Source organism: Rattus norvegicus, chromosome 13 (assembly GCF_036323735.1).
Source record: "Rattus norvegicus strain BN/NHsdMcwi chromosome 13, GRCr8, whole genome shotgun sequence".
Lineage (NCBI taxonomy): Eukaryota > Metazoa > Chordata > Mammalia > Rodentia > Muridae > Rattus > Rattus norvegicus.
In genome coordinates, this window is record NC_086031.1 from 44,425,370 (window position 1) to 44,439,379 (window position 14,010).

At 43.5% G+C, this 14,010-nt stretch overlaps 1 protein-coding gene across 12 annotated transcripts in view; it reads right to left on the bottom strand.

Annotated features, from left to right (window-relative positions):
* The window catches only part of Cd55 (CD55 molecule (Cromer blood group)), a 29,340-nt gene extending 15,796 nt beyond the window's left edge, over nt 1-13,544 (bottom strand). For 5 of the 12 annotated variants that reach the window (XM_063272577.1, XM_017598924.3, XM_006249723.5 and 2 more), the window contains exons 1-6: nt 12,574-13,544; nt 11,793-11,978; nt 9,536-9,727; nt 8,087-8,186; nt 6,703-6,788; nt 1,063-1,251 (exon numbers count right to left, since the gene is read on the bottom strand). In XM_063272577.1, the coding sequence (XP_063128647.1) occupies nt 1,063-1,251; nt 6,703-6,788; nt 8,087-8,186; nt 9,536-9,727; nt 11,793-11,978; nt 12,574-12,673 (853 nt within the window). In that variant the 5' untranslated portion in view covers nt 12,674-13,544. Of the gene's footprint in view, nt 1-1,062; nt 1,252-6,702; nt 6,789-8,086; nt 8,187-9,535; nt 9,728-11,792; nt 11,979-12,283; nt 12,467-12,573 lie in introns of those variants that run through there. The other 7 variants (XM_063272578.1, XM_039091062.2, XM_006249719.5 and 4 more) reach the window with 4 other exon arrangements.
* Nucleotides 13,545-14,010: the final 466 nt, after the last annotated feature.

A 14,010-nucleotide genomic window follows, 5' to 3' on the forward strand; every position in this document is an offset into this window, starting at 1 on the left:
ACCCCTGGAAGAGCAGTCAGTGCTCTTAACCGCTGAGCCATCTCTCCGGCCCCCTTTTCTTTTATCTTTTAGCTCCGGGAATAGATATGATGAATTCTCCAACCATGACTGTAGATCAATCTGTTTTTTTTTCTTTCTGTCCATTTTGTCACTAATATTAATCTATTAAACAAGGGGCCAGAATCAGGTGGCCATCCAGAGCAAACTCTACAGTCACGTGTCTAAGGGCATTGATTATTCAATAAAGCACAGCCTGCCTCTGCACAGGGCCTTGGGCACATCCAAAGTAATTCGGTTTTCTATACACGAGTGAGCGCCAAGCAGTGTTTGCACTCAGGTTCTGGCTCAGGGCCGCTTTAGACAGTGTGAGAAGGAAAGAGGGCAGCACTCAGGTCCTAGGACAACAAGCCAATCCTGGGGCTTCACTCCAACTCCCTGTAGCTATCCCACTGCTCTGCCAGAACCTTCTATGCATTCCTAGCCTTCCTGGGCTTAGTGGGTAAGGTGACTTAGCTTCTGGTCTCAGCTGCTGGGTGGTGAGGCACCACCCAGCTAAGTGATGGACTCTATGCTCTAGGTGGTGGAGCTCCACTACAGACGGCGAGAAGAATACCGAAAATGGGACAACACCTCGCCCAACCCCCTAAGAGCCTACCCAGGGTGTCAGCAACGTTAATGAGTTACAGGTTGGTCTCAGAGAGTGCATGGTGCTGAATTTTGATATTCATTTTGAGGAAAGACACGTTGCTATCTTGCTTGCTTGTTTGTGGAGAAAGGGTTTCCTTGTGCTTGTTTCCTTAGTTCTCCCGGAACTCACTCTGTAGACCACACTGGCCTTGAACTCAGAGATCCACCTTCCTCTGACTCCTGAGTGCTGGGATCAAAGGCATGCACCTCAACTACCCAGTTTACATTGCTACTTTTTGCCAGGAAATTTTTTTCATTTGACTGTGAGTTAAATAACCCATGATTTTACTTGTCTTGAAAGCCATCCAAACAGTTCAGGATGCAGGAATACATACGAGATGAGAACATGTGTACACAAAGAGTATAACAGATTACCTATGCACTTGGGTGGTGCACTACTCCATTCTCCTACTTCACCGTTCAGAGTACAATGAACGGAAGAATTTCCAACCAGAATGAAGCCTTGGTCACAGGAATAGGTCACCGACTGTCTATATGCGTAGGAGTCGCTTTCCTCTCGAATTCTTCCATTATTGATTTTTGGTGGGTCTGGACAAAAAATTGCTTAAAAAGAATCAAAGTATTTTATTTTTAATGAAGAAAAACTGACATTGTGTTTTTGTAACACGAAGACAGGTTTAGAATTTTTAAGATAATTAAAATCAATCATTTTTCTGAGTTCAGCCTTTCTGAAAAATGGACAGTATGTATTACAGTGGTTTTCAACCTGTGGGGCATGGCACAAGGTGTCCATTTTCGCCTCCAGGGTCAGGTGTTGTAGGAGAACTGACTCACTGAAGCACAGAACAGAACTTACTATCAGCTGAATTAAAAATATAAATAAAGTCCAAGCCGTGTTACAATGCGTATGCCGTAAAGAGACCTCTTTCTGACAGTTACCCTAATAGCACCATCAGTGGGTTGCCTGTTCTTTAGCACCATTAAGCTAATCAAGGAAACAACAGAATGACACATGCACATCAAATTAAACGAAGCTCAAATGTACATTCGCAGGCAAAGAATACTGCCAAATCCATGATATGTTTTAAACTAAGCAAGAACAACCCACTTGTCCAGTCCAAACGCAATGTGAAGGCTACCACTGAAGCACACATATGGAAAGAGAGAGGACAGACGTCGACCAGGATAGCAAACTCTCCTGAAGGACTAAGGGCCATGATTCTTGATGGGGAGAATACAGTGAAACAAAGAAGGAGTTGAAGGAACTTCTAGGCCAATTCAGCTATAGACCAAGCAGTGTAGAGGTATTAAAAACCAGGAGACCGGGGCTGGATGACCGCTTGGTCAGAGAAGTACTTGCTGTATAGGCATTCCCCAGAACACATATTAAAAAGTTGGGCTTGGTTGTGTGCACCTGGGAAAGATGGGAAGAGACAAACAGATCCCCAGGGCTTACAGATAGCCAGCTTACTCAAATCAAGCAGACACAGGTCACTTTATACACTGTCTCCAAATTCCAACGTTAGCAACTCCTTAGGTCATCCATGTGTATCACATACACACATCTGTAACTTCATACATGCATACTTACACAAAGGAAGAGAAAGAGCGAGAGGGAGAGAGACAGAAAGAGAGAGACAGAGATCGTAAGAGAGCTAGGCCTGGTGGCTCATCACTGAAATCCCAGAATTTAGAAGGCTAAAACAGGATACAATGATTGTTGCCACAAGTTTTGAGAACCCCTTGTGTAGGGGAGTAGTTCTGATGCTTTCTTTGATCAAGAATCTGTGTTACTGACACTGAAGGTACTTGTCCCTAACTGGTTTTTGATCTATCAATAAAGATGCCAGTGGCCAATGGCTGATCGGAAAGAAAGAGGTGGGATGTCCAGGTTTCCACAGGCTAGGAGAGAAGAAGAGGAGAATCGAGATTTTGGGGGGTGGGGGGACAGACTCGATGCTACAGAGAAGATCTTCCAAAATGTAGGCAGAAAAGGAAACTGGCCCTCAGAAGGGCAGCCTGAAAGCATCTTGGGCAACAAGACCAATGAGCCTCACAGAAGGTAACCAAAGAGCAAAATTAAAGGTAGATTTGGAAGGGAGTACTGGAGGGAAGGGCACACTAGCTGTGGGAGGCTCAGAAGTACCCAACCATTGAGCTAATGCATGTGTGTCTTGTCCATGGATCCAAGAGAGCTCTTGGGTAGGTATGTGCCTTCGACCAGCCAGGAACACAAATGGTGCGGACAAAACTACACGCTATACACCCTTGTGCTGTAGAGTGAACATCCCGATCAACAAAAAAGAAAACGCTAAAGGAAATTAACATGCCATAAAGAACATGGCAACGTGCAGGCAGTTTGCATGTGTAGAATGCTATATAGGAAGGCAAAGGCTAAGTGTAGAAAAGCAAGGAGACAGTGTTAGCCTTGAACGCCAATTAGGAGTTTAGAGCTCTAAGTGTTCAGTCATACTGATAAGCTTGAAGAAGGAAAAGATATGTCACATCTGGGTTTCTGAAGCATCAGCCTGGGAAGGCTATGAATGAAATAGTAATGAGGTACAAGGAAAAAAGAATTCTCTATCACGCAGGAATTCTGCCAACAGAGGTTCCTAACACAGACCTCACTTTTAAAGGGTACATACTGTCCCTATGGTGAGTTTCTTGAACCAACTGAAGTATCTATTAGGCCAAGTGTGTATGTTCAATGACACCATGCCCTACCACCCCTTCCTCCATTATAGGACACACTCCAGCATCAAGTGTTCCCATGCCTGATGGACCATATTCTTCAGGGCAGTCACTGTTGGTAGTACACACTTCGAATCCAAAGGACGGTGAGGTCAGCATTAAGCACCATGGTGGACATGGCTTGAATGTATAGGTAGTGCTCCATATGATGTGTCAAAGGATGCTCACAGTGGTATGGGAAAGGGGACATTAGTTTTTGGACCAGGGGTTACTATTTATAGTCAAACTTTGACCTTAAAAATGTTAGGGGTAGACCTGAGTGCAATACTACAGATCAAGAATAGTAAACTATGGGGCTGGAGAAATGGCTCAGCGGTTAAGAGCACTGACTGCTCCTCCAGAGGTCATGAGTTCAATTCCCAGCAACCACATGGTGGCTCACAACCACCTGTAAGGAGATCTGATGCCCTCTTCTGGTGTGTCTGAGGACAGCTACAGTGTACTTATATATAATAAATAAATAAATCTTTAAAAAAAAAAGAATAATAAACTATGGACACAGGGAAAGACAGGTCACAGATTTTTTTTAGGCTAAAAAGTATGTGGAACTACTACTAGTAGTAGTAGTAGTAATAGTAGTAGTAGTAGTAGTAGTAGTAATAATAATAATAATAATAATAATGGGCTGGAGAGATGGCTGAGAGGTTAAAAGCTCTGACTGTTCTTCCAGAGGTCCTGAGTTCATTTCCCAGCAACCACATGGTGGCTTACAAACATCTGTAATGTATTCCGATGCCCTCTTCTGGTGTGTTTGAGGACAGCGACAATGTACTCACATATATAAAATAAATAAATGTTTAAAAAAATAACAACAACAAGACATGAGAAGTTAAAACAAAGACGGTTCTGGGAAGGTGTCATAGTAGAGAAGTGTTGATTAAAAATAAGCAGTTAGCATCAGTCAGCTAAAACTAAAAACTAGTAACAACGTAACAGAAAGATAGGCCAAAGTGAGTCCTCCCGACAGTGAGGCCTAATTCAGAGGTCAAGAACCACCCTGTGTTGGTGTGCGTGATGGTTTTAGCCCAGGGAGTAGCACTATTAGAAGTTGTGTCACTGTTGGAGTAGGTGTGGCCTTGCTGGAGTAGGTGTGTCACTGTGAATGTGGGTTTTAATACCCTCATCCTAGCTGCCTGAAAGTCAGTCTTCTCCTAGGAGCCTTCAGATGGAGATGTAGAACTCTCAGCTCCTCCTGCACCAGGCCTGCCTGGGTGCTGCCATGTTCCTACCTTGATGGTAATGGACTGAACCTCTGAACCTGTAAACCAGCCCCAATTAAATACTGTCCTTATAAGAATTACCTTGGTCAAGGTATCTGTTCACAGTAGTAAAACCCTAACAAAGACAGTGTGTAAATAAAGACCATTATTAAATATGCTCCTCATTCCTACTCGGTCCTTCTCCTCTGCCATGCTAGAGACCAGTGCACTCACACCAGGGCTGCATACTCACTGTCTATCAACTGTGGAGAGCTACACTTCTGAGGACTCAGTTTTCTTCAAGGGGCTGGCCACCGAGACTTTGACCATGCTCTAGTGGGTATATGGAAACACACTGGACTTGGTGGGTGTTTTGTCTTTTGGTTTTTTGTTTTGTTTTGTTTTGTTTTTTGCAGGGAGGGAGTGCAAGGGTGGATGTGGGAAGAATGGGAAATGAGTGTGATCAGGAAGCAATTGCATGAAATTCCCAAATAATTTATAAAAATATTAAATTGGGGGGGAAAAAAGAATTCACTTTCCACTTTTTGTTTTGGTGGTTTCAAAACAAAACGAAATGAAAAGTAGGTTAATGGGGGAAATCAAAAATACTACTCTCCCAGTGGGGATTTACAGGAACAGTTGATAACCTGGACGGCTGAGGTTTAAGGGACTTTCTTGAGGAAGGCGGATCTTAGCAGCTGCTGATAGATAGGTGACTAGGAGTCAAGAAGACAAAGGTGTGTGTTCGTGATAAAGAGCACAAAGGAACCAAGAAACCAGGACTGTGGCTTAGAGTGCAGCCCAAACAGGAAGTCTGGGCTTTGTGCAAACACTTCTGCACTAGGATACGTTCCTGGGGGTTTGGGGTAGGGACTATGCTATGAGCCAAAGGGCATCTGCTGGCTTCACACTGCGACTGCCTACCTAGGCTTTAGGCCAGGTTGCCTGAGCCAAGTAACTGCATTCCAGCCCCTGCCCCCCTTTGGCTTCATCTTTCAGTGTCTTCACAAGAACTTTGACTACAAGTGGGAAAAGAATCTTGGCAGTGAGTAGAAATGATAAAACCTTTCAAATGGTCCTGAGAAGAAAACAGAAATGGAAGGCCTAGCAGAAAGGGCCCATGATGGGCGTGACAGAAGTGGGTTCCTTGACAGCAGGGTTCCTGTTGTTTGTTATCAACAGATTCCACCCACACATCGGCTACCAGAGTGTCGGTCCACAAAGTACAGACTCTTCAACTCTTCATAGTGACACACACACACACACACACACACACACAATGGACTTACCATTAATTTTGACATTAGGGTTTTAGGAGCCATTTGAGGAAGTTGTAAGTTAAATATCAACAGAAGAAATAAGGTCTACACTTTAAAATGTCTGGGACTTAGTAAGACATAGTGGCCTTAGTATACACAAGGACCAGGAATCGATTATGCCCAGGACTCAAATAAATAAACTGCATGTGTTTTTCTCCTCTCTGTTTGTAAAGGAAACATGACTCTAGTATATCATGCTTTTGGCTAGATACATCTATTTATCATAGTATTTTTCACCATATTTTTCTCTTTACAAGCTGAGATTCTCAAGCATGAGAATGGTTTCTTTATCGTGCAATTTCTCGGATGTTAAAAACACAGAATACCTTTAAACCTTCTAGGTTATTATCTCAACTGCTAACTAACACACTGGCTCTTAGAGAAAGAACCAATTTTCAGTAAGAGACCTGTATTAAATGCTTTCTGGTTAGGTTTAGCACACAGAAGAAATCATTCAGACCCTGAGGAATAGTTCCTTCCATAACATTGGGAAATCTGCTTCTCTGATTATTAGAAGCAATGGTCAGACAGAAAAATGACCAAGTATAAATATACTTGATTCTTAATTCTTACTTAAATTATGCTATAGTTTGGAATATTACTGCTTAGAGCCAAAGTTTTAAGAGTTCTGCCACAACTGATAAATTAAGAAGTTTGTCACTAGTAGAGACACGGTGAAAGTGGGGGTACCACAAATACAGAAGTGGATAGTTGTTAAGTGAGAGGTCATTGATTTTGTTGATCCTGTGGCCCCACAGCTGGAGGACTTTAAAAAGGAAACCTACTTGTGCACACTGGAAATACGTCATCCCAGTCCACAGCATTCCCCGTAATAGAACAGAATGTAGAAGTTACACCGACCAGCTTGTACCTAATGGAGATGGGAAGGAAGGCCGTTATATTCACAGCAGAAGCCTTATCTTTTAAATTCTCCAGAACTTCCTTTTAAAAAGATTTACTCTACCAGAAGATGGAGATGAAAAAAAAAAAATGACAGTTTTGATAAAGCATCTAGATGGAAATTAAAAAAGAAAAAAACTTTTAGTTCACAGATAGGATATCGAACCGGCAAGACTTCAGACTTGCAACATGCTTCTTTCAGCTTGCAGCATTGAAAATGCACACACAACACAAAAACAGTCTAAAATCATGTAATGAAATCTTTCACTCTAAGTTCTAAAAGAAGAGCACCGGGGTTGGGGATTTAGCTCAGTGGTAGAGGCCCTGGGTTCGGTCCCCAGCTCCGAAAAAAAGAAAAAAGAAAAAAAAAAAAAAAAGAGCACCTTGTTTCCCTTGGTTTGTAGGGAAACGTTTTTTGAGAACTTTCTGCATATCTATAAAGTGTTTTGATCAAACCCAAATCCCCTCCCCACCCTGTCCCCGTTTTCTAATACCCCCCTGGTTCTCTGCCTACTCCTTCCCAACCCCTGGGCCCTTGTAAATCCACTAGAGCCTCCCAGTGCTGACTATTTCTGTCATAAGGGGCGAAGGGTGGAGACTGAACTCAGAACATAGAAAGGAAATGTCGCTGATGACACTTAAAGAACTTCCTTCTCCTACATGAAGAAAGTAGAGCCCTAAGAACTTGCTGCTAGGATGGCATTTCCACACTAGACTTTCTTTTTAGCCCATGATGTAACAGTTTATTTGCATATAGTAAAACTGAGATGCAAATTAATATTTAAGTCAGTTGAAAATTAGTTTGATTTCTAACTTCGAGGATTGTTATTTTTGTACCATCAACATATTTCAGTGGTCTCTACACTAATCACATTTAGATTTGCATATAATTGGAATCTAATATCTAGAGAAATTAGAAGTATAAACACCTTTCCCTGGTCTACATTACCAAGTTTACTTATAACTACTAAGTTTGCTTGTAACACATTACCACAATGGGCTCATGACAAAGGTTCTTTGGGGAGAGGTATTTATGTATTTTAGAGGTTTTTTTTTCCTCCGGTAGCGTATAGAAAATAGCTTTCATTTAACATTTACACACATGTGCACCACTGTGCGTTGCTCAAAGAACCCCACTCTCAACATGAGGAACTGTTTTAGAAGCCACCAACCTGTGACGACAGGCCACAAATCTATTAATGTTCACGGAACTCCCGATTTCTTTTTGTTCGTTAATTAAATATAGAGTCTTAGAGTGATGAAACTTACCCTTTGTCGCATGAGAAGATTATTTCTGATCCGAATAATATGTCAGTTGGTATGTTGATGTGACCATTTTTCAGTTCTCTAGGATTAGGGCATGCTCTTTCTAAATAAATAAAAAAACAAATAAATAAATAAATAGCACCCTCTAACTGCACTGAATGTTAAAATGATTATGACAGTAATTATATGAATCAGATATGCATATGCAGATGTACTTACATTACGCTGAAAGTGAATGGAGAAGAAAGAGGTCTTTAGGGGAGAGGGACATAACGGTCTATGTGTAACATGAGAGCAGAAAGAAAGAGGACCCAGGACCAGGATTAGCAGGAATGTAACAGGTAGGACAGTGGGGAGGAGAATGAGAGAGACCCGAGTGATGTGGACATATGAAATTACGATGATGAAACACATCATTCTTATTTTTGCTTAGAAAAAAAGACAGACGGGAAAGGGAGAGGGAGAGAAAGCTGGGCTGGTAAAGTGCTTTCCATGTAAAGGCAAGGGCCTGACTTTGACCCCCAGGAGCCACAGGAAAAGGTTAAGCATGGTGGCAAGCACTTCTCATCCCAGAGCTGGGCAGGGCTCACAGGCCAGCCAGTGGAGCCTCCTCGGGAAGCCCCAGGGCAATGATAGATGCCATCCAAAGATCCAAATGGAAGGTAAACGGCCTGAAGAAGGTTACCCAAGGCTGTTCCTCGGCCTTCCTAAGCACAGGTCTACAAGTGCACGCACACACGGAAACACAAACACACAAGTCATAGTAAGGACCTGGGGAGATGTCCCTCATTTAATAAAACGCTTGCTTACTGCAGGTGTGCAAAACAGAATTTGAGTCACCAGACTGGGCACAGTGGCACACACTTCTACTCCCAGTGACAGCAGTATCGGGAGGCAGGACAAAGACAGTTAGTATGCTCTATGAGGTGACGTTCCAGACCGAAGGCACCTATGGTCTGGCACCTAGGGTTGTCCTATAACACTCCCAACACGATGCACATGCAGGCACAGTCATGCATGCAGGGTGAAAAACAGGCAACAGATAGAAATTCATCACAAAATACTGCATACTTTGATTTACATGATTTCTAACTTGCTAATTATATCTTTGGAACAGCAGGGAAAACCACTAAATATCAGGCACATATACACAAATTCATCCCCTGAGCCACTGATATTTCCGACCTTCACATTTCTTTAATTTTACATTCATGTCTTGCTGCTTGAAAAAGGCAAGGTACCTGGAGTACGTCATGGTTTTAGGTAACCCTACATTTGGTAAACAGGAACTCTGACAGTAAGTACTCCTATTACGTATGTATTTGTCTAATTAAAATACCACTCATAACTCTTTAAAGAAACATTATACAAATATTTTTTTCATCACAAATGGAAGATATGAAATTTTCCCATATACAGATGACTGGAATTACTTCTTCGAATCGTACTCACTTTTACAAAATTCAACAACTGGAGACCATACTAATTCCTCAAGGCAAGTTGATTTTCCTGTGCGTGAAGTTACTTTTTGAAATCCTGGCCGACACTCAAATTCCACAGTGGTGCCAATTGGGAAAAAATTCATGTTACGATACTCCTTTTTGAGGGATGCATAATTCAGTCTCAGTGGAGCACTACAGGTTTCTAAAAAGAATTAAGGTGATGGCGGAAAAAGAGAAACGTAAACATATTTTATAATCCGTGTAATCTAATAGCTGGTAGTCAAACCACCCCCTTTTCCGTCAACCACTTGTCTGTTTTGTACGGATCTCCGAGTCTTCATATATTCATTTTTAAGTAAATATCGCTGTGGTATTTGTAATCCACCGAGTGTAATCACATGCAGACCTTCATTTTCCAATTACTAGGTGTCTGGGACGTTTTCACATACACGTGTTAATAACAGAATTTGTAAATGTTTTACACACACTGACTCCTTTAGCCTCACAGAGCCCCTGGTTGCAAGGGTCAGATGAGCTGTGTACACAAAGTGAACAAGCATAAACATCTGGGTAAGTGTGCTAGTGGCAAGGAGCACAGCGAGAAATGGCGGCTTATCAGCTCAGCAGTCCAAGCGTGAAGCCTGGCTCTTTGGCGCAAGAGGTCTTGCCGTCATGATTCATCTTCTGGTAGAAGATTTCTTTAACTCTTTAAATTGAGAGACGGGCCCCCACTAACATAACTGAGGGGGCTGCTTGAAGGATTAGATGAAGTAATACAAACTCTTCAAAACTTGTGGTGGGAGCTTATGGGGTTTTTGTTTTTGTCCTTTTTTTTTTGGCTTGTGGGGGGGGGGGGTTGAAAATACAAATGTCAAGCCTGGTTCAATTTTGAGCGCCTCTTCTGGATTTACTACAGTCCCCCGATTCAGGTCCTTCAAAGGCAGCAAGCAAGTCTCGCTTTGATCTTTCGCCTCGTCAGCCATTCACTGTTTAACAATAGTCTGATCCATGATGGGACAGGTAAGACAAATGTGGTTCCTGCAGGTGTGCGATGGGAGCTGAAATATTCCTGTTGCCTAGCAACATCACAGCCATCCGAATGTAATGTAATTCCTCGCTAACATGCTTCCACTGCGGCTGGGGGTAGCAACCACAGTATATGAAAATCTTGAGGGTATAGCACATACAGTCACATAAAATAGTGTGTATGTTGCCAGCTCCTGTGTTTCTCATACTATACTTTGTATTTTTGTTAGAAATAGTAATTTCTAACAGAAATTTTGATAACAGTTTTCAAAAAAAAAGAAAAGAAAAGAAAAAAAAAGAGCAGGTGTAAATATCATGGCTTATAACTCCAACTACTTGAAAGGTTGAGGCAGGAGGATTTTGATCCCAGGAGTTGAGGCCAGACTGAGCAACATACAGTAAACTAATGTTAATTATTTTTTAAAGAAAATTAGCATAGCCATGGGGTACAATGTTTATAAAGTCTATATAGCAGGCAGTAACGCCTTAGCCTTGAGAGCTTTCCTCTCTAACTAATGTGTTCTAACTGCCAACAGTAGTTAATAGAGTAACATGCTATAGAGGTTTTTAATAAAAGAACAAAGCAATGGGTTACACTACAGAACCCTGGTGGGTAGACACGCATTCTAGTATTACGTTCAGATGATATGCCAGTATCACCTAAAACCTGTATCTCTTTTTTTTTTTTTTTTTTTTTTTTTTGGTTCTTTTTTTCGGAGCTGGGGACCGAACCCAGGGCCTTGCGCTTCCTAGGTAAGCGCTCTACCACTGAGCTAAATCCCCAGCCCCCTAAAACCTGTATCTTAAACATAACGTAGGGCTATATGTACAACGTATTTTTTTTTTGAAGTAAGACCTTAAAATGTCTCCCAAGAATTGTATCCATTACTTAACAAAATAAAGTTGAAGAAGACAGATCACCTGGGTGTGTGTCTCAGGGTAATTGCCAAATATATTCGCATATAATTTACTCCCTAAACAGCACCTATCATTTATTTTGTCTATTAGCCTGTACAATAGAAAGAAACTCTTAATGAAGAAGCAGGACTTGCCATAGGAAGTACAGCCTTCAATTAGCCCGAGTGTAAACTGCCAACATGTATACTCTGGGGTTTAATAATGCTAGAAAAGTATCAATTACCAGTCACTCTAAAGAGGTGTAAAAATAACCTCAACGAGATACACATTCCCAAAACTTTTCAAAAAAAAAAAACAAACAAACAAACAAATGAAGAACTTACTATTACAGAAAGTTTCGTAGTTAGACCATTGGTCATTTTCAAGGCAGACCACTGTGTTTGGCTTGTCTGGAATTTGTTTGAAGCCCTTATTACACGAATATGTCACTTGGCTTTGGTGGGCAAACTTGGTGTGTTTACCCGAGTTTGGCGTGGCATTAGGAATGTCTGGAGGTGGGCCGCAGTCTCCTAGGAAGATAAGAGCAGGTGTAAAACAGAAGCTGGCAAGTAACTTTCTTTCCCCAGACCTGGAATAAGAGAAATAGCAATGGCTCTCAACTTCCTCCCGGGGGCTGAAATCTGCCCTACAGGAGCTTGCAATGCCAGGGCTCTCGTGAACACAAGACAAAAACGAAGTAGGGAGTAAATGGATTCCTCCTCCTCTAGCGTCGTTCAGAATCTACTCAATATCCACGCCGACACTGCAGTGAGGCGCGAGATAAGACACCCTAGCCAGTGGCGCTGGTCGCTCGCTGCTCGCACTGGACTCTCACCCGCAGCAGGTGTTCAGCCATCTAGCCTCCACCTTAAGAATAGAACAGCCAGGAGCAGGGTTGGAGATTCGCACTCGACCATCCCTTTTGCTGTCCCCACGGTCTCCGATCGCGGGGGGTGGGGGCTTCAGTCACAGCCCCAGGTGCCCAGCACTCCACACCCATCCCTCCTGCAGGCAACCGGCACCTGGCAGCGGAGTCCCCGTTACGGGGAACAATGCCTGCTGAGCATGCGCCCTCCTGGCGAGCAGCCAGTCCGCCGTCGCAACTCGCGCCCCTCTGGTACTCACCGCTTACAGTCGGGGACAGCAGCAGCAGCAGCAGCGACAGCGACAGCAGCAGCGGCGGCGGCGGCGGTGCCCGAGTCCCCGGCGCCCGCGTGCGGATCATAGCCCCAGGTAGAAGAGACGGTGCCCGGCTGCGGCTGGAGCTGTTTTGAGCCAGGGTTAATTGAATGGCTGCGGAGGGGCGGGGCGGGGCTCTCGTCACCCAGGGTGGGGCAGCCCGCGTGCAGAGGGCGTTCCCTCCTTGAAGAGCGCGGGCCCCGGCCTTCAGCGTCACCCTGGGGACCCAGCTGTAGGGTGGACCTGCTGTGACTTAAGTTGGGCGGGACTGGGGATTTGGAGGAGTGCCTTCCAAAGAACGGAGCTTTGCTCCCCAGGACTCTGGGTCAGCACTCTGCTATAGCAGAAAGCTACCCACACTCCCAACTTCGGATTGCTGAGTGTTTGCAAAGCTAGGGGTGGGCGCGGTGGAATTCCTGAGTCAGTGGGAGCTGAGAAACAAACACCCAGGACCTATGTGACTTCAGCTGGAAGATGTCAGATGGGAGGGTGGGAGCCAGTGACCGACTGTGTTGTCTCCTAGGTCTCACCGTGGTGTCAAAACGGAAAATAGGATAGGATCCAAGAAAACAAGTGTAGGCTAACAGGAAGGGAGCTGGAGATCCGCCTGCCATAACCCTGTCTCAAACAACACCCAGAGGTCTAGGGAACTTGGCTGAGGTTTTTCAGACCTTGTCTGGGTGAGGAATCGCCTTCTTAGCCCTGATTCTAATTATGTACCAAGGATACCACCTGAATTCGACTTTAGGATGATTTTAGTCCTGCTATAAAATAAAATTCAGGAATAAGTGGTAGAGCTTAAGAGATTTATTTCGTGGTGTGAAGAGTAGCCAATGACAAGCAAAGTGATCCACACCTTGGAAATCACACCGGAGCATAAAAAAAAAGAAAGAAAAGAAAAGAGAGAGAGAGAAATGCAGAACAAGCTGGACATCTCTTGAGGACAGCATTAGGAATTAGAATTATTTAATTTTGGTTTGTCACTGTGTGCGAGCCGGTTTATGAAGGTCCCTGTGATATCCAGAGTCAAGAGCCATGTACCACAGTGCGTCTCCTACAAACCCCCACCCCCGGAGGCGGGGTGGGAGGAAGCAGAGGTTAAGTTGCCACAGGTCCTCATGTAGAAAGTTTCAAAGTGTTTCCCTTTGTGTATCTGGGTCTGGTTAGGGGAGTCCTACCCTGAATTCCCTATTACCACAGTTGCTTTACCTGACTGCTAAAATCCCTCACCGGAAATTCAGCCTTCAATAGTAGACCAGCTGTGGGAGTGTTTATCACACCTTATACTGATAGCCATTCCTAAAGTTTTCTTGTAGTTCCATATTGGTTAGTGTGAGCTTTAAAGAGCAAACTGGTTTTTAACAACAGTGTTTTCCTCTGATT